We start from the raw sequence: 22284 nt of genomic DNA, 5'->3' as shown, positions 1-22284 counted from the left end.
TATTAAAGAAAGATACTGTGTACCAAGTATTTTGCATGCATTTTCTTATTTCTTCTGCTCCTTTTTATTTGATGATGCTGAAGGTAGGGGAGTGGAGGCTGGACCTTCAAAACTGACCCAAAGGATGCCTCAGCCAGGGCTGGTTGGTCCCTCTCTCTGGGCCTCAGTTCCCCATCAGTGAGGCTCCTGATGATCTTTGGGCTCTAAAAATCCCTGCTCCAGGTCTAGCCCTGGCAGAAGAGGGACCTGGAGTCCTGCCGCTTGTGTCTCTGGGATACGGGAGCAAAGACCCACGCATCCTTATGACCTAAACAGGCGTTGCCTTGAGTCTCTCCTTGGCCTCATCCACCCAGCATCCCAGAATGGCATTAGGCAGGTCAGCTGGCCCCACGAGCCCCTGTCCTTTATCTCTGGCCTCCGCTCGGGGGCTGCCAGGCTGACCACTCCCACTGTGCAGGCCCACAGTGGTTCAGGGAATGACCCTCCCCTCCCCCAGGGTGGCAGCAGGAAGAGGAAGAAAGGAACGTCTCCAGCTGGCCCGGGAGACGGACCTCCTTGTGCCCATCAGCCCTCCAAGAACTCCCGCCCTCCCTCCCCACCTCCCTCCCTGCCTCCCTCCCTCTCCTGAGGCCTATCCGCAGGGGCTTGAGTTCAGCCAGAAAAGTCAGGCAACTTTTCAGGAGCCTGAGCGAGGGGAAGTGAGGTCTCCCGGCCTGGCCAGGGTTCAGCCCCCGGGAGCAGCACAGCCCTCAGCCCCACCCCTCGCTGTACCCTGTCTGTAACTCCAGACTTTGACCCTGAGCTCCAGTGCGGCTGGTGGGCAGAGGGCTGAGGACAGGACGCGCCAGAATCAGGAGGCTCCCCTCCGGAGATAGGACCCTGCGTCCTTTGTAGCTGCCTCTTTTCTGCAGCAGTTTGGCACGCCAGGTGAGTGTGTGTGTGTGGTCCGGGGAGAAGTGCGCAGCGGGACTCAGCGTCTTCCCAGTGTCAACAGAGAAGGCTCCACAGGTGGCAGGTGGCAGCTTCGGAGTGGGACAGGGACCACAGGTAAGAACCTTCACCTTCCCAAGCCTCAGTTTCCTCCTCTGGAAGATAGGGGTCATAGCTCACCTCCTATGGGGTTAACCTGAGTATTAAAAGAGGTGATGAATGTAAAGAGCTTGGCACAGAACTGGGCAGGCAGCAAGTGCTCCATAAATGGTACTTATTATTTTGGGGATGGGGAGCTGGGAGCCTTGTTGTCAAGTGTTTATAGAATCTGTTCCATTTTAAAGGCAAACAGTGAAAATATCAACTTCATAACAAGCAGCCATATGGTGCAAGCCAGGAGAGCTGATTCTGTTCATTCAAATACCTCGCCGGTGACTTGATTTTTGTAGAACAGGGCTTTCCTTCTTTGAGAGGCTCACGTGGCAATCAAAGGCATAAGCTGCCTCAAATTCCTTTTCTGGGGACAAAGGAGGTTAGATGCAAACCAAAACAAGACTAAAAGGCCAGCAGAATATGTGTCAGGTGCCAGCTCATCGCCGGCTGCCTGAATCGTTTTATGGCACAGCGAAGAAAGCTCAGATAGAACTGGATCCAGATCTGAATGCTGCCCCACACCGGCTGGGTGACTTTCAGAGGGTGACATCCTCTCCCTGAACCTCAGCCCCATGTCTGTAGAACCTCCTAGAACAGCTGAGAGGGGTAAGTAAGAAGAGGTCTGTACTGCGTCGACATGTGTAACCTGGCAAGTGGCAGGTAGTGAAGAGCGTTGGTTCCCTTCCTGCTCTGTGTTTATGTAGATGTTTTCATCACACACACACACACACACACACACGCAGATCAGTGTCATGGATTGTGTTTGCACCTTCCTGGATGCACACGACTACCTGTTTGCTTAAAGTAATGGCATAAAACTGCAACAGAAATAAAAACATTAGCAACAGGGAGAAAACAGCTGACGATATCTGAGCTGCGTGCGGACGAGTCCAGAAGTTCTTTCCCCCCCAGGCGCGAATGATTTCACCTGAGGCTGCGTCTGCCCGGTCCTGGCTCCCACTGCTGATAAGAGCCGCATGCATTTATATTGCACTTTAATACACATGCGCACAGTGCCTTTAATCAGTATCAAGTTTGATTCCAAGAGTTTATTAAGATAATTGACTTAGGACACACATTTTTTCCTTTTCAGTTCTATTCCGATCACCAACACACTAAAAATTCCTGCAATTGTCTATTTTATGTTTCTTCCAATGCACGGACCCTGAAACATTGGCTGCTTCCCTTCACCTGCTTGACTCTCAGATTTTTCCAGTCGTGTGACTCGCCAGCATGGCGTGGTGTTGAAGCACACGGTCTGGCGAGTCAAGCTGGCCTGGGCTCTGCTTCTCACCAGCTGGGTGTCCAAGCCTCAGCTGCCTCCTCTGTAAAATGGACATAATGATTAGCCCAAGGGTTATTAGGAGATTAAACTAGATAATGCTTGTATAGTTCTCAGCACAACGACTGACACACAGTAGGAGCTGAGAAACTAGCCACTGTTACTGTTACCTCCACATTGCCAGTTGTTTTCGTGACTCAATCTATTTCTATCTTTCACAGAGACTTTGTAACCCCGAGACCCACAAACCCTTTTATCACAAACGTGTGACTTTGGCTGAGCCGTTCCTCTTCTCTGGGCCTCAGGTTCCCCATCTGCATGATGATACCTAGCTTATCTCTAAAATTGTATACATTGGAGAAACTGAGCCCCACACTGTTACTTGTCCCTCTTTATCTCGGCCAGCTGGTCCCAGAAGCTGCTCTGGGTCCTCCTTCATGCTGTGCTGTTGGGCAGGTGCCACTGCTCCCAACCAGAGGCTTTGCCACACCTGACCAGCCCTGTTCTCGGAGACCGTGTGCCGGCTCTGCTTCAGTCCAAAGCCTCTTTCTCCCTGCCCAGAGACCTCCTAAGGGTTTTCAAACACTCTCCCTCTCTCACCTCACACATCTCTATCATGCAAGCAGCTCCATTTCTCCTGCACGCTTTGCTGGTTTTCTAGGTGGTGTGAGAATGGAGAAAGCAGGGGCCCTGGAGAAGGCAGAGCTGGAGTCACACCCTCGCCCTCCCTCGCGCTCTTGCTATGACTCAAATAATGGACCTTGCTTTCTTCCAGTGTTAGCTCCCTCATCTGTAAAGGGGGGATGATGACAATCACTGCTGTCATTTATGAGCTCCCTAGCACTTTATGAGTGTTTTCTCTTTTGAGCCTCATAAGAGCTCCATTCATTCATTCATTCATTTCATCATGAGTCCCTGCTGTGGGCCAGGCACTATGCTAGGGCCTGGGGATAGAGCAGTAGACAGAAGTCTCTGCCCTGCTGGAGCTGATATTCCGGTGGGGAGATAATAGGCAGGAAGCTTTCTTTACCCTTAAAAGTTTCCAGAAGAGGAAACCGAGGCTCAGTTAGGATGACCAAGTCATCCCGGTTTGCCCAGGACTCTCCTGGTCTTAGCACTCAAAATCCACATGCTGGAACCCCGCCCAGTGCTGGCAAATCAGGGAGGTTGGTCACCCTCGCTCGGTCACACAGCTGGCGTGTGCCAGAGCCAGGCTGTGAGCCTGGGCATATCTGAGCCCCAGCATGGGCTGTCGCTACCATCTCCCCATGCTGGGCCACCTCCCGGATTTGTTACGGGGAATTTGGAAAATATAGGAAAACTCTCTGTTTCTGCTTTCTTATTGTTAATGGATGAAAGTGGTCAACTCCCCAGAGGTTATACAGACAATCCAAAGGCCCAGAGAGGGCAAGTAACTTGGCCAATGTCACACAGCAAGCCGGAAGTGAAGCCAGATCTGACCCTCCCTTTTTCCTTTCTCCTCCTCTAATCCAATGTTCTTTCCGTTGTTATTTCAAGGTGCTGGGGGACAGAAGGAGGCCACTATAGACTGAGGGCTTACTCTGTGCCAGGCACCATATCAAGAACTGTCACCAAGCTGGTCATTTAACCTCCGGGATGACCCTCTGGCATCGGGGTTACTCCTATTTCACAGATGAGGAGATTGTGTCTCCTGAGGCAAATATGGGGGAGGAGGGGTGGGAGGAGCCCAGGGGTCCCTGAGGGGGTCTGCCCATGCAACCAGGCCCGGACTCACAGCCGGAGGCAGAATCATCCAGAAATGCCTTGCCATTTTTCAGTTTCATCTCCAACTTGGCTGCTGAAACCCCAACGGAGTCCAGTTCTTGTGGGCTGGAGCCATTTTCCCCCTTCGCAAAACTAGGCCATATTGAGAATGTCCTGCCATGCAGGGCCACGGGCCCCAGTTGCCAGGAGCCGAGGGCTGCGGCAGGAGAGTCATGAGGAAAGAGGAGGGAAAGTTGAATTTGGCCCTTCCGGGCACAAAAAGTCCCCTTGTTCTGCCTCAGCAGGAGCCGGCAGAATGTTTCCCTGCTGTGCGGGCCCAAGCAGCTTCAAAGTCAAAAGCTGCTGGGCCTTCTAAACTTCTGAGGACCAGCCAGCCCAGCACCCCAAGGCAGGCCCTGAGGGGGTACGCTGGAAGACCAGAGTTCTGAGGCCAGACGTTGCATCTAATGTGCTCACAGCTGCATCTGCTAGCTGCCAGCTTGGCACACAGTAGGTGTGCAATAAGTGAGTGTCGAGTGTACTTGAATTGAAATTAAGTCCAAGCAGTACCACTTACTAGCTGTGTGACCATGGGTAAGTTACTTCAGCTCTCTGAGCCCCATCTGTAAAATGGGGCCAATAACACCAGTCCCTACCTCATAGCAACGGTGGGAGACTTAGATGAAATGATGCATCTTAGCACTGTGGGGCTGGCACGTAGGAGGGACTCCAGAAATGTCAGTAAATCACTTTTTTTACACTAGACACTGTGTTAAGCTCTTTACATTTGCCATCTTATTCAATCTCCCATCTACTCTCCGAGGCATGAGTTATTTTTCCCATTTTCCAGAAGAAGAAGTTGAGGCTCATGAAGCATCTTGACCAAGGTCAACGGCCAGTAGGAGGCAGAGGTGCGATTTGAGATTTGAAGCCAGAGCCCATTGTCCTAACCGCTAGACTCTCCAGCCCACAGCTGACCAGGGCCTCTGCTAGGCCCTTTTTCTATTCCCAGTCTGGAGACAGGATACTGGGGTGGGGAGCCCTTACCCGCTGTGTGACCGTGAGCGTGTTGCTCTGCCTCTCCATGTGTCAGTCTTTCGCTTTGTGAGGGCCCTCGAGAGGATCAAGGATAAAAGGGCTGGGAGGGGTATGACACTTTCTAAGCCTTCAGTGGGCGGTGGAGACGGTGGAGATAGTGATGGAGACGATGGTGAGGATGGCACGCCTCGACCCGTCCTTCCTGCAGGTGGCACGATGCGCGTAGTGGTGATCGGAGCAGGGGTCATTGGGCTGTCCACAGCCCTCTGCATCCACGACCGCTACCAGCCAGTGCTGCAGTCGCTGGATGTGAGGGTCTACGCAGACCGCTTCACCCCGCTCACCAACACCGACGTGGCTGCCGGCCTCTGGCAGCCCTACCTCTCCAACCCCAGCAACCCGCAGGAGACGTGAGTGCCGGTCCCAGAGGGTGGCTGGGGCGCTGGGGGCGCTGAGTCTGCAGAGAGGACGCCCCCTCTCAGGGTTCCTGTCACCAAGAACAAGCCTTTTGTGGAGGCTCTGGCCTGGCCTGATGTGGAGAAAATACTCATAAATATTAAGCCCCTACTTGTGCCAGACAGATGCTACACTTGATCTTACAAAAAAGCTGAGAGGTGATGTGAGCCCAACAGAGGGAGCCTTCGTCTTCATTCCTCCCCTAGACAGGGGGCTGTCTGTGCCACGTGCATCTGTGAATCAGGAACCCTTCTAAGCGGGTGAACCAATGCTCTGGCTTAGCTAAGGACCTACAAAGGTCGTTATGTTAGTTTAGAAACTGCCAGCTCCTTCAACAAAGACACCTTCAAATGGATAACAGCTCAAGCGAAAGTTTCATTCTCATTCCCGTCATTCTCAAACCAATGTTCCTCATTGGTGGGTAGCGATTCAGAGGCCCAGGCTCCTTCCATCTCACGGCTCTGCCGTCCTCCTCGTGGCTTCTGACATTGCCATTCTCACGGGCCAGCACCTGTGGACTGAGAACAGCATGGGGACCTCGTGTGCCAGGTCTCCAGGGTCTGTGGGCCTGAATGCAGTCACACGGCCGCAACTAGCTGCAAGGGAGTCTAGGAAATGTAGCTGAGCTGTGTGTCCAGGGAGAAGAGGAAAGCATTTGGGCCAGCAAGCTGATGCCTGCCGCTAGCATTTATAGTGGGGGAGGGGAGGTGCCCGGCGTGAGCCTGAACCGTGTGGCTCACAGTTCCAAGAGGAGATCAGAGCCTTCATTTAAACCCAGCAGCCAGGTGATCCCAAGCTGGAGGCGGGCTCCAAATGGTTCTGATGGGACATCCTCCCCCCCCCCCCATCCTATTAATGGGGAAACACTGGAAAGTTCAGGGTAGGGGAGGACCTGGAGGCATTAGGAGCTGCAGGAGTGAATGTGGTGGGTTTCTGGATCTGGACACATCACCTCCAGCCTGACCACACCCTGTGCAAGCCAACCCTCGGAGCTCTCTTGTCCAGCTCGGGGTCTCAGGTGACGAGACTGTGGGGGATCCTTCCAGGCATTGGAACCAGCAGACCTTTGACTATCTCCTGAGCCACCTCCATTCTCCCAACGCTGCAGACATGGGCCTGGCCCTGATCTCAGGCTACAACCTCTTCCATGAAGCTGTTCCGGTGAGTGACGAGTCCTTGATGTGGGGCCGAGCCTTGATCACAGACCAGGGCTGGGGCCCCGAGTCTGGGGGAGTACTTGCAGCCTCTTAGGCCACAGACTCCTGTGTTCAAAACAGGTTTACTTTAAACTCTATTTTTGCTTTTAAAATTATTTTTGTTTCCAATTTTGCTGTTAAATTGGTAGAGACCAATGAATCTTCTGAGCCATGGGGACTACTAGCCTTTGACTGGTATGAGAATTAAAACTCGGACACGTCCCGTAGTGGTGGCACATGGCACTGAAGCCAAAAGTTTTCATGAACCCCTGGAGGGCCCAGGGCTTTTCAGCAAGAGGGATTCCTGCGCTCATTGTGGCACCAACTTCTAAAGCACTTACTATGTGCCAGGCGTTGTCCTAACTACTTTATGAACAGTGACTCATTTAATTCTCATAATAACCTGGAAGTAAATGCTATCATTATTTTTCCTTGCAGATGAGAAAATAGAGGCTCAGGGAAATGAGTAGCTTACCTGAGCTCACAAAGCTTTAAGTGGCAGAGCTGGGGTTTGAACCCAGGCAGGCTGTGACCACAAGGCTCCCAATGTGTTGAGAAGGGCACAGGCTTGGGGGATGGTCTCAGGTTGCTTGGAGAGGGTGGTCTGGCTGGGTGCCCAGAACCCCAAGCCAGCTCTCCGAGGTTTATTTAATGTTTCGCACGTGCTAAGGGCATTAACTACATGATCTGTTACCTTCCGTGGGACCCACAGTGGTTATTAAGTCCATTATACAGACGAGAAAACTGAGTCTCAGAGAATCCAACATGGTCAGTGGTGAGGTTCTCCACCCAGGTTATCTGACCCTATACTCTGCTGCCTCCGACTCTCACCCCTTGGTGACTCTCACTATCACCCCTTTTTTCTCCCCTGTCTATGACCCTTATCCTGTCACTCACCTTCAGTCTTGCTGTCCTCCTTGGTATAGCATAATGGTCAAGAACATGGGCTGTGAAGCCCAATTGTGTGAGTTCAAATCTCAGCTCCACCATTTATGACCTGTGTGACCTTAGATAAGTTACTTAACTTCTCTGAGCCTCAACTGGTCCATCTGGAAAATGAGGATAAGAATTTTATATACCTTACTGGATTGTTGTGAAGATTAAATGGACTGGTATACATAAAATGCTTGGAACGGCTCCTTACACACAGTGAACCTTACGTAAGTTTTGTTATTACCATTATTATTGACTTTCACCCATCCCTTTGCCTGCTTCTCTCCTTCCTCTGCAGGACCCTTCCTGGAAGGACATAGTTCTGGGATTTCGGAAGCTGACCCCCAGAGAGCTGGACATGTTCCCTGATTATAGGTAAGGTTACTATCATGCGAAAAGAGGTTGAGGCCCCACAATTCAGACAGACCTGTCCAGAGGCAACAGGAGGTGTAGGCATCAGATTTCCTGTCCCACCCCAGGTCTAGAGCCACTGGTACCCTGGTCTCCTGGTGTCTGTCCAGCTCCTTCAGAAGGGCTGCCCACCCAAACTGGCCCTTGAGCTAGGGAGGTGGGGGATGTTAATCACAGATCTCAAGCCCAGAAGCCCCAGATCACTATCCTCTTTTGTAGATGAGGAAACCGAGCTTCAGAGACGCTAAGTCACTTACTCAGATCACACAGCCTGGTGATGAAAATGAGATTCCAACCCAGTCTGTGTGGTTCCAAACCCCTCTGTTCCTTTCTCTTCAGCCTGATGCCCCTCTGGTCCTCTCCTCACCCAACCCCTGTCTGAATCCCCTCTACAAATGCCCGATCTCCACTTGCACATCCAGGTATCAGGGATGGTTTTGTCTGATAGAAAATTTTTCCTTGCATTGAGCTGAAAACCTCTCCCTCCTTGAACTTCACCCGGTGGTCCTGGCTCTACCTTTGGGGGCCCAAAGAAGGAGACAGCTCCCGCCTCCATTTGACAGCCTTCAAATACAGCTCTGATTCTGATCCTTTATTCCTACCTTTTGCCTGCCGTGACACTCTAGCTATGGCTGGTTCAACACGAGCCTGATCCTGGAGGGCAAGCGGTATCTGCAGTGGCTGACTGAGAGGTGAGATTTTCGGCTTCAGTTTGAGACAAGCACTGCCCAGGGGCCAGAGCTGTAGCAGGCGATCGTTCCTGGGATTCATCTTTGTGTTGACCAACCCCAAATGCTGACAAAAACCTTTTGGCTCAGTGGGAGCTATCCTTGGGCCTGATCACTTCTCTGCACCAAGACAATGGTTCCCACACCTGGTTGGGCATCAGAACCACCTGGGTAACTTTTTACATGTAATATTTACTATTGACCTCACTGAAATCTGTAATGTTTGTGTAATAGTTTAAAATGGATTCTCTTAAGTTTTCCAGATATATTTACATCATCTACAAAACATAAGTTGCCTTTTATTTTTATACCTCAGTTTTTTTCTTGTCTAACTGCTGTGGCCAGTATCTCCAGAACAATGTTAATTAACACAGGTGATATTGGACGTCCTTGTCTTGTTATTGACATTAATAGGAATCTTATAGTGTTCTAAATTAGCAAAATTAGCTTGAGAGATACAATTGTATTTATATTCAGATACATTCATATTAAGGAAGATTCTATACATTTTCTGTATGCTACTAATTTATTAAGATTTTTTAAAAATCTGGAATGGATGGTGGCTTTTACTGAATGACCTGGGGAGGTTTTTAAAAACATAGATTTCAAGACACCACTTTATATCTACTGAATCAGATCCTCTGGGGTGGGGCTCAGAAATTTGTATTTTAAGAAGTATGCGGGTGATTCTAATTATTAGCCAGGTTTGGAAACCGTTGTACTAAAACGTGATTATTTCTCCTAACTTTGGGACACTTATGACTCCTGTCCAGGCTCTTCCAGAAAAGAATGCTCCCGTTTTTTTCTTTATTGAGGAAACTATGTAGATAAAATACTCCTGAGGCTGTGCTTCAGCCTTCATATGGTTTATTCCTGTTCTTTTGATATTTCTACTATATTTCTTTTTTTTCCCTTAAGGTTGGCGCCTGAGCTAACATCTGTTGCCAATCTTCTTTTCTTCTTCCTCTCCCCAAAGCCCCCCAGTACCTAGTTGTATATTTTAGTTGTGGGCCCCTGTGGCTCTGCTATGTGGGATGCCGCCTCAGCATGGTTGATGAGCGGTGCCATATCTGTGCCCAGGATCCGAACCAGCAAAATCCTGGGCCGCTGAAGCAGAGTGCACGAACTTAACCACTCAGCTACAGGGCTGGCCCCCTTTACTATATTTCTAGTAGTAACAGATATTTTTCCTCCGGAACATTTAGAGGGAGGGGAGGGTACCCCCAGCCCACCTCCATTCTCATGCTCTGCTTCTGACAAAGGGCCACTTATCATTTGTCCAACTCTGCCCCTCTTTTACCCCACATCTCATCCCTTTTGATGATACAAAGCAATGTGGTGGTAGTAGGAAGCGTTTTGAACTAAGAGACCTGGGTTTGAGTCCCAGTCCCATCCTTGACTCACCGTATGACCTTCAGCATCCCCATTTGCCTGACGAGGGGCTTGGACCATCTCAGGTTTACCAAGGGACAATTCACAGACCACTAGTCCAGCAGGGTGCTCATGAACTGATATGACTACACGACCATTTCTCAAGGAGCATCCTGTGGGACTAAGGTCCACAGAAGTTTCTTTGGGAAACGTCCCTCCTGCCATCCTCTTTGGAGGAGTGGGATAGAGAACTGAATACTGCTCTTTGATGTGTCTGATCATCCTAGGTTAACTGAGCGGGGAGTGAAATTCTCCCAGAGGAAGGTGGAGTCTTTGGAGGAGGTGAGCTTTCAGGGCTGGAAGGGGCTGGATGTGGGAGCAAGAAGTAGGGCTCTGCTTCCTGTTTCTGGGTTGGGGTCCCCTTCTCAACCTTCTGGAATCCCACTGAAGCCTATCCCAGACTTGAGGCTTTTTCTCAGTCCCAGAAGGACTCGTTCTGCCTTCATGTTGGTGGCAGGAGCAAAGGGACAGTGGCATCATAGTGGCTGTTAGGGGCTAATCTATATCTGAGCCTCAGTGAGTTTCAGGGCCAGAGAGTGACTGCCCCTTCCCAGTATCGGCTGCATCCCAACCCAAGTTCCAGACACTTGGCTGCTTCCTACTGACATCTGGGTTGGTGCTTCTACAAAGTCTCGGCCCTCGGCCGACTCACCTCCAGGGTGACACCACCATCAACAACAGTGACAGTAGCAGCTCCCATCACCGCGCACCGGCTATGTACCAGGAGCTTTGCTGTGTGACTTCACTCAGCTGCAGCACCTGGAATGGCGTTTGGCACGTGGAAGGCTCTCGGTACATGCAGCTACTAACATACATAAGGAGCATCTGCTCTGGGTCAAGCCCTGATGGGCACTTGGGTGACATGGTTGACTCAGGCACAGCCCTCATTCCCAAGGAGCTCATGGTCCAGTGTAGCAAACCCTGTCTCGTGAACAATAGTGATGCCTTGTGAGGGGTGTGGCCCATGACTGACCTGTGAGGGGAGTCACTGAAGCTGGGCTGGGAGCTCGGGTGCCCATCCCGCTACATCCTTGAGCTGTCGAGTGTCCTACGTGCACGGAGCTAGGGGCTCCAACGTGCCTTCTGCAGGTGTCTTGGCAGAGCAGAAAGCAAGAGAATGGAATAAAAAGGAGTCAGAAGGTGGAAGAGAACTATCTCTGTGGCCTTTCTGACTTCTTCTGGAAGGTTCCAAGAAGATTCCCCCCTCCCATGGTACTCCTTTCCAAGTACTTTTATATCCGGAGTACTTTGGAGCCTCACGGCAGTCTATGAACAGATGTTACCAGCCTCACCTTACAGCTAAGGCAGCTGAGCCTTGAGGAGGTGACAGGACATTTCTGAGGTCACACAGAGGTTTGGAACCAGGCTCATGGATTCCACATTGAGTCCTCTCCCTGCTGTTCCACCGGGAGCAGAGAGCTGCAGGATGGGCAGAGGGGTAGGGAGGGGCATACCAGGGTCCTCACCCCCTCCCGCCCCACCTGCTCTGCTGGTTGCTGCCAGGTGGCAAGAGGAGGCGCAGACGTGATTATCAACTGCACCGGGGTGCGGGCCGGGGAGCTGCAACCAGACCCCATGCTGCAGCCCGGCCGGGGGCAGATCATTAAGGTGAGTGTGAAGGTGACGGGGGGAGACCTCTTGCTTTTGTTGATAGGAAGAGTGTAGCTGCCTGCTTATTTCATCTCTAAAGACATAGGACATGCTGGGGACATCCCTTAGAAAAACCCCCCAGACTTCAGGGAATTGACATGTTAGAGGAACGAGGACCAGCACGACCCTCCCAAACATTCTCTTTTGGGGTTTTTCTTCATAGCCAAGCAAGTGTGTATCTGTGTGAGCATACGTGGGAGCTGCATACGCCAGGTTGTAATGAAAAGGACAAACCTTCATGGAGTGTTTACCAAATGCCAGGACAGGCCTGAGCACTTTATTATGTTGATTAGTTTAATCCTTACCACAACCCTTTGAGATGAGGTCTGTCATATCACCATTGCCCTTTACAGATGGGGAAACTGAGGCATGGAGGAATTAGGTAAAATGCACAAGTTGACACAGTAGTAAGTGGGGGAATTGGGATTAGAACCCGGGAAACCTGGTTTACGAGCCTAGGTGTGTAAGCCTTGTTCCGTGCCACCTCCCACTGTGCACGTGTGCATGTGAGTGAAGCATGCCTATTCGTGGGCACGTGTGTGTGTGTGTGCGTATGTGTGTGTACGTATGTGCATTCATAAGCACGTATGGGTGGTCATGTGTGTTCCTGATGTGGGCTGATGTGTATGAGTGTTTACACGTGTGCTGGACACGTGGGTGAGAATGTGCAATGCTTTAGGGAGCAGGGGTGGCTCCCCATCAGACCAAGCAGTCAGGTGCAGATTGGACCGAGGGGTCATGGGAGGGCTAAGGAATCAGCCTGGCCCCTCTTGTCAGAACATCTGAGGGTAGAGGAGCCCGCTGGTCCAACTCCCCTGACGAGACGTCTCCGTCCTCCATCAACAGGTGGATGCCCCCTGGATGAAGCACTTCATTGTCACCCACGACCCAGAGAGAGGCATCTACAGGTCCCCATACATCATCCCAGGGTAAAAACCCGACATCCCAGGGCAGAAGAGGGGGTCTTTCCTATCCTCTTCATGCCTATGCTGCCTACCCCAGACCTCTGGCTTAGTCCCTGCAGGTTTTTTCTTTGTTTTTCAAGTGAGATTGAGCCATTAAATGGGAAGACAGGACTCAGCCTGGATTGGGCTCTATCTTGAGCATGTTTTTGATGACAGTTGTGGTGATAACTGGAGACAAAGGTAGTGGATGTGATGGCAGTGACAGTACAAGTGATGTGAATGGCAATAATGGGAGTAGTGATTTGGTTGGTGGTGATGATGCTATTAATGGTAGAGGTGATGATATTAGTGAAGATTGTGGCCGTGTTGATGAGATGACAATATTGTTGACAGTAGAATGGTGGTAGTAGAGATAGTATTGTCATTGATGGGGAAGTCACCGTTGATAGGGGTGGTGATTGGGACAAAGATGGTATAGTGGTGACATTAATGGGAGTGGTGTGGTGTTGATGAGGAGATCAATGTTGATGATGGTGGTGATTGGGAGTGAGGCGGTAGTTGATGCTGATGAAGATGACACTATCAATGACAATGTTAATAGTGTGGCAGAGAGGACAGTCTCAAAGGCAATGTTAATAGTGTGCCTGTGCTGACTACCTTGATGGCGATGCTAGTGGCATGGTGGAGATGACAATATCAATGGTGATGTTAATGGTGGTTATGGAAATGGTGAATAAGGTTGATGGTGATGACATATTAATGGTAGCAAGGGAGGCAGTAGTGAAGATGATATTGTTGATGGAGATGACAATGTATTTCCAGCTTTATTGAGATATGATTGATGTATAACATTGTGTACATTTAAGATGTACAACATGAAGATTTGATATATGCATATATTCCGAAACAATTACCAAAATAAGATTAGTTAACATATCCGTTAACTCACATAATTATAACTTTTGTGTGTGTGGTGAGAACGTTTAAGGTCTACTCTCTTAGCAACTTTCAAGTATATAATACAGTATTGTTACCTATGGTCACCATGCTGTACATTACAAGAGATGACAATGTTAGCAGTGATGTTAATGATGGCGGTAGAGATGGTGGTTGATGTTGACAGGGCAATTGTAGTGGTGTTGATGGAATTGTTAGCAGGGATGACAACGTTAATGGTAGTAGTGATTTAGGTAGACATGGTGGTAAGGGTGAGCATGGAGATGACCCGTATTCATCTCAAAGCCTTCGTTTGCCTTCATCCTTGACCCTCCGCACTTTTATCTAGGATCCGGGAAGTGACTCTTGGAGGCATCTTCCAGCTGGGGAACTGGAGTGAAGTAAACAATATCCAGGACCACAAGAGCATTTGGGAAGGCTGCTGCAGACTGGAGCCCACACTGAAGGTAAGATGGGGAGGGGTATCCATGCCTTAGACCGGGGTCCTGGCAGCTTGATCATGAAGGCCTTTGAGGATGGGAAGATACCACTACTGGGACAATTAGGCAAATTCATTCCAGCAAGGGTCTGTAGAATACACCAGAATTTGATACCACACAGGGAAGTCCTGCTGTGGGCTAATGAAACTTACATGGCCATGCCTAAGAGTTGCTCTCTCTTGAGGTGACATCCCCCAAACGACTTAGTCTGTCTTCACAAGGAGCAGATGTATTTGTTGCAGAAATCTCAGTTCTCACCCTTGCCTGCTAGTGGCAACGAGCATAGTGATGGTGATGAAGGTGGGGGTGTTTGTTTACAACCTCCATAGGAACTTCCTGGGTGTGATCTGAAACTGGCCCCCTGCACGTGAGGGGCATGGAGAGAACAAGATAGAGCAGACCACTCCAGATTGGTGGGGAGCAGTTGTAATAAGCAAGGGAACTTAGCAAGGCTTGTCTGGGGTGACTGCAAGATGAGTAGATCTCTGCACCTGCCCACCAGAATCTTAAAAGTTTGTATGGAGCCTTAACTGGGTTCAGTCACATACACGGTCCAGACGGTCTCGTCACCACATTACCATCTCAAGGCTGTATCCTTGGGGCAGCTTCCGCAGGCAGGGAAGGCAAGCAGAATGCACATTCCAAGGACAGGGGAGGGAACGAGGAGCCTCCAATTGCCCCGGTCCAGCTCATGGGTCAAACTGGGGATTGCATCTTCTTGATGACCTCCTCCATCAGAGAGTAGAAGTAATGATTGGTGTAGATGGAGATGAAAACACTGAGGGTGGTGAAAATGATGGTGATGAGGTGGTGACTGTTGATAGTATCATGGTGGTAGCTGATGGTTGATGAAGATGGGGCGGTTGATAGAACTGGTGGTGAGGTGGTGGCGGTGATGGTGATGATGTTGGTGACTGATAAAGGTGGGGATGATGGTCATGGTGATTAATAAGAGTGACAGGGATGGTGTTAGTGGCGGTGGTCATGGAATGAGCTTCCTGAAGCCGACTCTATATCACCTAAAAATGGCAGCAGCAAAAAAAAAAATGCCGAGATGAATTACTAACACTTTTCTTTCCAGAAGGCAGAAATTGTTAGTGAATGCACTGGCTTCCGACCAGTACGCCCCCAGGTTCGGCTAGAGAGAGAACGGCTTCGCTTTGGACCGTCCAACACAGAGGTATGCTCTCCTGGCAAGGAAAGCGATGCCCTCCCCCGTTCCTAAGAGGGCGCCCGCATTTCCTGGGGAGAGTCTTACCTGACCTCCAGCTCCACACAGCCTCCTGGCAGGCGGGAGCAGTGGTGGCTAATAACCCCTCCTCTAAGCGGGGAAACTGAGGCTCAGTGATGGTGAAGGACCTGCTCAAGGTTACACAGAGGGCGGTTACAGAGAGGTTTGCTAAAGCCTGTGGTCGAGTAGAAGGAAATGGGTACTTATTGAACATAGACTTTGTGCCCATGACTCGAACGGCCTTGTTGAATCTCCCCTATGGCTCTCCGGGATAAGAACTCTTCTCCCCATGCTTCGGATGAGCAAACTGGGGCTCCAAGAGGTGACGTCACTTGCCTAAATCAGACCACTGGTGAGGGGCAAGGCAGGGATGCGGTTTGATTTGGACTCCAGAGTCACTTCCAGAGGTCCGTTTTGTGGCTGCCCATCCTCTCTCTGGGGTCCCCTCTCCTGGGGTGGGAACTGAAACAGCAGGGGTTGTCCTGGGCTGAAGGAACTGACCTGAGTAGGTGGTGGCTGGGCTCGCGCCAGGAGAGCCATCTCCCTAACTAGGTCTCCCTTCCTCCCTTATCCCAGGCATGGAGTGTGTGTGGGCGCGCGCGCGTGTGCACGCACATCTGTGTGTATGTAGAGGGTTGTGTGTAGAGAGGTCATGTGTGTGTGTGTAAGTGTAGAAGGGAGAGTCATATATGGAGTGTAACTCCTGCTGATGACTTTAGCTTTGAAAAGGGCCTGGGGGTCTCGCCTCTGTCCCCGGGATGAATTAACACGTTATCCAGAGTCCACCCAGACCATGCCCTGCTTTTCTTCCATCCCGAGGTGGGTAGAAGACTCTTTTAATGCAGAGGTTCATCAGTCCGGAGCCGGGTGGGAAAGAGGAAGATGATTTAGAGAACTTCCAACAATTTGATGCCGGGGGAGTCTCTGACCTCAAGTTCTAGATGGTTCTACTTTTCCTGTGCTCAGTGCATACAGCAGGGCCCTCTCCTAAGCAGAAGAGGAGTCTAGGATGGCATCCTTCGGCTCCTCAAACAGTCCTCCTTCGTGCTGTTCCCGGGGTCCTGCCGTCCCACCGGGTTGCTGGGAGGAGCTGGGTGCCGCCTGGCTTTGCCCCTCAGTCCTCCAGGGCAGACCTGTACCTTCTCTCCCGCCTCTCCCAGCTCATCCACAACTATGGCCATGGAGGCTATGGGCTCACCATCCACTGGGGCTGTGCCCTGGAGGCAGCCAAGCTCTTTGGGGAAGTCCTGGAAGAAAGGAAGTTGCTCAGGATGCCACCATCCCACCTCTGAAGACATCAGTGGCCACCGCCTCCCGGACAAGGACTCCTCCCGCTGCCCTGGGCCAGCTGATCAGTGTGCTCCTCTCTCAGCCATCACTCACTGCCCCACCTCCCGCAGCCACTCATTTCCATTAAAAGCACGAGATGGGGGGCCAGCCCCGTGGCCGAGTGGTTAAGTTCGCACGCTCTACTTCGGTGGCCCAGGGTTTCACTGGTTTGGATCCTGGGCGCCGACATGGCACCGCTCATCAGGCCATGATGAGGCGGCATCCCACATGTCACAACTAGAGGGACCCACTACTAAAAGTATACAACTGCCTACGGGAGGGGATTTGGGGAGAAAAACAAAAAAAAAAGAAGCACAAGATGGGAGGAAACCACCAGGTCAATTCCTGGAGGTGAATTCAGCATCATTTGGGGCCCCCACTGATGGCTGAGGTCTCTCCACCCTTTCGGGGCCCGATGTTATGAAGAACAGCAGGGGGCTGTTATTCCATGAGTCCTCAGCAGAAAAGGAAGCTTAGGGGGCTGGCCTGGTGGTGCAGCGGTTAAGTTCGCACGTTCCGCTTCTCGGTGGCCCCGGGTTCGTTGGTTCGGATCCCGGGTGCAGACATGGCACCGCTTGGCACGCCATGCTGCGGTAGGCATCCCACATATAAAGTAGAGGAAGATGGGCATGGATGTTAGCTCAGGGCCAGCCTTCCTCAGCAAAAAGAGGAGGACTGGCGAAGCTCAGAAAATCAGAGGCAAGCAGAAAATTGAGGACAGCTGAGGTTAAGTAACTTGATGACAAGTTACTCTAACATGTTGAAGGTTCTGCAAAGTCCTGCAGCAAAGACCCGTAACCGATGTTTCATCCAGGCTTCCTAACCCTGTCTGGCTATGGAATCCTTTTGCCCAGAGCACCAATGCCACAGAACACACTTGAGGGAAGGCTGGAATGGATTTTGTTGCAGGAAGTTATGTGTAGAACTGGAGTGTGGAGGAGGAAGAAGAGGCGAGGCATTGAACTAGCAACATATGATGCTCATTCCATGTCCAGGATCCCAAATGGCATCAGCTGCCCACTGAGTGGCCCCATGGCCACTGGAGGGATCATCCCACAGGGAACCCCTTCACAGAGAATTACGCTCACCAAGCATACTCCTTGTTTACAGGACAGATTTAATGTGTCTTATCTTCTGGCCGGCACCCTCTGAGATGGCAAACAGGCTTCCAGATGTTTTGGAAAGCCTTGAATGAGCCGAGAAGGCACTTTAGCATCTTTATCCCAAATTGTCTGCCTTAGCCTCTGAGGCTGAATTTTCATCTGTCTGGGTTTATGTGAAAGACCAGAGCCTAGAAGTCTTCATGTATCTGGGACCAGTGGCGCCCTATGTGGTGTCAGGAGGCCTCGACTGGCCCCTGCCATGGCCACGCCCATGCCTTTACTGTCTGTTCCCTCCCGTGCCGTCTCACCTGATGGCTTCTTCAACGAAGCATCTGCCATGATTGTGGCTGGCCGTAAGCTAAGTGAGAGAGCCAAGATCTAAGAGTTCCTGTTCTAATCATAATAATATTTAATAATTATAATTATTATTATAGCTAAAATTTGTTGCATTCTAACCAGGCTCTGTGCTAAAGTCTTGCACGTATTACTCATTTAATCCTCACCCCACCCCACCCCGCAGTGCGATTGCTATTATTCCCATTTCATAGATGAGAAGACCGAGGCGCAGAGAGAGAGTACGAGGTCAACAGCTGGGAAGGAGTAGAATGGAGATTCAGGGCCAGAAATGATGTGATTTCAGGGCCTCATTTTCAACCACTGCACACGACTGAATCCTGGGTGGCAGGGAAAATACACAGTTGTGAGGGACTCGGTTGGGCCTCTTCCCCAACTCACTCTGCAAACACATTGAAAAGAGACTACTTCTCTCCTCCTCCTTGCCGCCTTTGGACTAAGACTGGGGGACTCTCACAAGATTGGGGGGGCCACTTCTTGGTGCTCGGGATGGAACACAGCATTTAGTTTTTGACCAAAGTGGTTGCTTTATCTAATCTAAGACTTCCCAGGGAGAGCAACTCCCACCGGTCAAGGTTAGTTGTCTGCAGGAACCCTATAGGACTCAGAACACAGTGGACTCGCAAAATTCTACGGGGTCGGGAAAGTCCACATTCAGACCCAAAGTGGCCCTCCTGCTCTTTCTGTAAACGGTAGGAAATTTTCCAATGGGGCTTCTTCTTAACTCTGTCCTGAAATTCAGAATAGAAGCAGCATGGGGGAAATTCTGCGACCCACACGGCCCTGTAGACATGGTGAGGCTAGAATTCGTCACTCTCCCTTCGCCTAACCTTCCTGTCGCTTCCCTGAAGATGACCTCCAACCGTATTTTCAATGACTTCTTGGCAGTTTGCTGAATTTAGAAGAGGTTATTTTTCCCCATTGAATTGTCTTGGCACGTTTGTCAAAAATCAATGGACCATAAATGTATGAATTTTTGGACTCTCAATTCTATCCTGTTGACCTGGATGTCTATCCTTACGCTAGTACCACTCTGTCTTGATGGCTGTAGCTTGGTGATAAGTTTAAAATCAGAAAGTGTGGGTCTTCCAACTTTAGTCTTCTGCTTCAAGATTTTTTAAATTTTTTTGGCTATTCCGGGTCCTTCGCATTTACCTACGAATTTTACAATGAACTTGTCAATTTCTGCACAAAAAGCCAGCTGGGGTTTCAATAGGGATTCTGTTGAATTAATACATCAATGTGGGGACTATTGAGTGACACCTTAACAACAGTAAGTTTCCTGATCCATGCTCATGGACTATTTCTCCGTTTATTTCAATCTTCCATTTCTCCAGGCAATGTCTTGTAGTTTGTAAAAGTCTTACGCTCGTTTTGTTCCATTTATTCCTAAGTGTGTTATTCTTTGCGATGCTATTGTGAGTGGAATTGTTTTCTTCTTGATGAAGTTAGAAAGCACTGTGTCCTCGGGCGTGGTGGGGGTAGGGGTATTGAAGTGGTTCATTATCAAATATTCTCGATTAATCGAGAATGATTCTAGTGATCTACCTGGCTGTTCCAATGGCAAAGAATCAGCATACGGTCAGGTACCACCTGTGACTAAATGCTGACGGAAATCACTGGATCTTCAAGGAGCTGAAAGGGCTTCAGGATGTCCTAGAACTTCGGCTCTGGCACCCTGTGTGCCTCCCACAACCCTCTGCGTCCGCTGTTAGTGCCCAGATCACTCTGCATCGCAAGGATCTGTTTACGCCTGTTCCCCAGACAACACCGTGAATGTGTGAACATAGGGGCCGTGTCTTATTCTTTTTTTGCATCCTCCGTGTTGAATATCATGCCTGATACCCAGTAGCTACCCCACGCTTACTGACCACATGGCGTGGCATGATCCATGATAGAGAGTCATGATGAACAGACTTGAGAGTTTACATATATGTTGCTGTGGGTTACAGACAAGGCAGTAATTGTCTGTGCCACCCTGTTGAACAGGGCAGCCCAAACCACCATGTTTGTACCTCTTGACCCCACCCCTCCATGACCTAACTTAATTGGACCAGGACTGGAACCAACTTGGCCAATCAGTTTCTTCTCATCCTGAGAATTTGGAAGTGTGACACTGAACAGCTGAGTCAGATATGTTTGCAGAGCTGAGTTATGAGGCCACGGAGCCGGGTGAGCAGAAGCCGTATGCACGGTTAGGCACATCCAGCAGCCAGGAGGAGGCAGAAGGAATCCAGTCTGCAGAGAGGGGTGGAAACGAGAGCTACAGATACAGAGAGGGGCTGCCTCGGACCCTGGAGGCTCTCCAGTTCCCCATTCCAATGTGTGAGGCCAGGCTGGACTTGACTTACATGAGATCTTTCTAACCTTTCAGAGGCTTCCCACTGGCAGCCCATCAACCCAAACTGGCCTGCACGTGAGTTTTATTTGGCTCACACATCGCTGAAACATTTTTGATCTAACATACCAAAATTTGGAGATTTTGTATAAAAGTCCAGATTCCTGTCTTGAAAATCAGGGGACCCCCCCCACCCCCCCGGTGCAACAAAATCAGCTGGAGCTCAGTAGCAGCCCCCCTTCCACCGGCCAGGGCCGAGGCTTTATACTCTACCACAGTTCTTCCCTCTTCCTGCGGTTCCTTCGCCTCGTTTCACTCATTTGTGAAATGATTCCTGGCTGTCCCCTCTGGGAAATAACTACCTACCCCGGTCTTATAATAAAGCAGTACTTCCTCATTTGAACTAGTCAGAGTACGATTTCTGTTCCTTGCAGCTAAAAAAGCATTGATGGGAACTCTGTGGCAAGGCTCTTCTCATCCATCCCCCGTCCAACAACCATCACTTCCCTCTTCGTGCGAACAGAACCCCAATTTTGCATTCCAGAGGCTGTGGGTATCCCTTGAACCTGTGGGAGGTAGGCCCTTCTTTCTCCAGCCCTAGGGAGGACTCTGCTGGGATGGGCATGTGACCCAGGTCTGACCAAGGTGAAGCAGGGGTAGATCTGCTGGAAGACTTCCCTTCCCAACCGAAAACAGACCCCTTAGAAAGAAAACTTTCTGTGACTGCTCCTTCTCCATTCTACCTCCTTTGAAAAAAAATGTGATGCCCAGCACTTCAGCAGCCATCTTGCAACCATGAGGTTTCACGCATAGGGTCAAATGGCCAACATAACAGAGGATGGTGGAGAGGAAAGGCAAAAAGAAGCTGGGTTCTGGATGACATTGTCGAGCTTCTGAATCTTCCCTGGAACTGCCTGACTCTGGGCTTGTTGTTAAATGAACAATTAATATTCTAATGGTTTAAGCTACCATTGATTGTTTTTGCTGCTGCTTGCAGCACCAGGTATCCCTGGTTTGTTAGTAGTAACCAAAGGAGACTCTTGATCTCATCCTTCAAGGCTCTCTGTTGCTTAACGTCATTTAAAAATAATGAATGTCAATACTCATTTCAAAGCGCATGGCTAAGGTGCACTTTCATCTCATTTCCAACACAGCCGTTTACATCTTCCTGAGAATACTTGAAGTAAGGGAAAGAAAGAAACCAGATAACCCTGGCTACAGTGAACATCCTTGGGCATTTTCTGAAATCTTTCCTAACACTGGCAGAAACGGATGACATTTCCATTAATGGAAACAGGAGATTTTGGGTAGTTCAAAATTAGCTACAAGCGTTTTCAGCTAAAGGCCCTGTGTATTTCAGAGGCTCGGGCAACGTTTGTGGCAGCTCTTGTATCGTTCAATAACATTGATTTTTTAGAAAGGCAGGCAATTGAGAAGGCACAGTTTTAAACTTTCATTATCTTGAGAAGAGAAAGGCTTAACTGCAAACCCCTTTACCCCAGCCCCTGGAGAACATTTCTGCCCGGCAAGCGCTCCTCTCTCACCGCGGCCCCCAGCTCCTCCAGGTTATTTGAGGGTAAAAGGAGTGGATTCGCTCATCCAGCAGTAGCCGGCCAGCTGGAAGGCAAAAAGGACAGCAAAGCTTCTGTGTTCCC

The 22284-nt window shown here is 50.1% G+C and overlaps 1 protein-coding gene across 6 annotated transcripts; it reads left to right on the top strand.

The window, feature by feature from the left end:
- The first annotated feature begins 489 nt into the window (after positions 1–489).
- On the top strand, positions 490–21032 carry DAO (D-amino acid oxidase). Of its 6 annotated transcripts, none has more exons than XM_014742105.3 (12): positions 490–927; positions 4941–5001; positions 5337–5538; positions 6631–6745; positions 8012–8088; positions 8751–8816; positions 10511–10565; positions 11787–11891; positions 12780–12862; positions 14124–14241; positions 15356–15454; positions 16666–16942. In XM_014742105.3, exons 2-12 carry the CDS (start codon positions 4959–4961, stop codon positions 16795–16797), a joined length of 1095 nt encoding a protein of 364 aa, XP_014597591.1. In that variant the 5' UTR covers positions 490–927; positions 4941–4958; the 3' UTR covers positions 16798–16942. The 6 variants fall into 6 exon arrangements, with proteins under 6 accessions (XP_014597591.1, XP_070131426.1, XP_001500986.1 ...); XM_070275324.1 differs by having other exon boundaries at positions 790–927; positions 15359–15454; XM_070275325.1 differs by lacking the exon at positions 4941–5001 and having other exon boundaries at positions 532–927; positions 15359–15454.
- The last annotated feature ends 1252 nt before the right edge of the window (positions 21033–22284 follow it).

The sequence above is a fragment of the Equus caballus genome, chromosome 8, assembly GCF_041296265.1.
Source record: "Equus caballus isolate H_3958 breed thoroughbred chromosome 8, TB-T2T, whole genome shotgun sequence".
NCBI lineage: Eukaryota > Metazoa > Chordata > Mammalia > Perissodactyla > Equidae > Equus > Equus caballus.
Note: the sequence above shows the minus strand (reverse complement) of the source record. Positions and strands in the feature narration are given on the sequence as shown.

Bases quoted from the DNA above. Each gene is read 5' to 3' on its own strand.
- DAO (XM_014742105.3), top strand. From the start codon at position 4,959: ATGAAGCATCTTGACCAAGGTCAACGGCCAGTAGGAGGCAGAG. The intron at 11,892-12,779 runs GTGAGTGTGAAG...CTCCATCAACAG, and splicing joins GCCGGGGGCAGATCATTAAG to GTGGATGCCCCCTGGATGAA. The intron at 14,242-15,355 runs GTAAGATGGGGA...TTTTCTTTCCAG, and splicing joins GACTGGAGCCCACACTGAAG to AAGGCAGAAATTGTTAGTGA.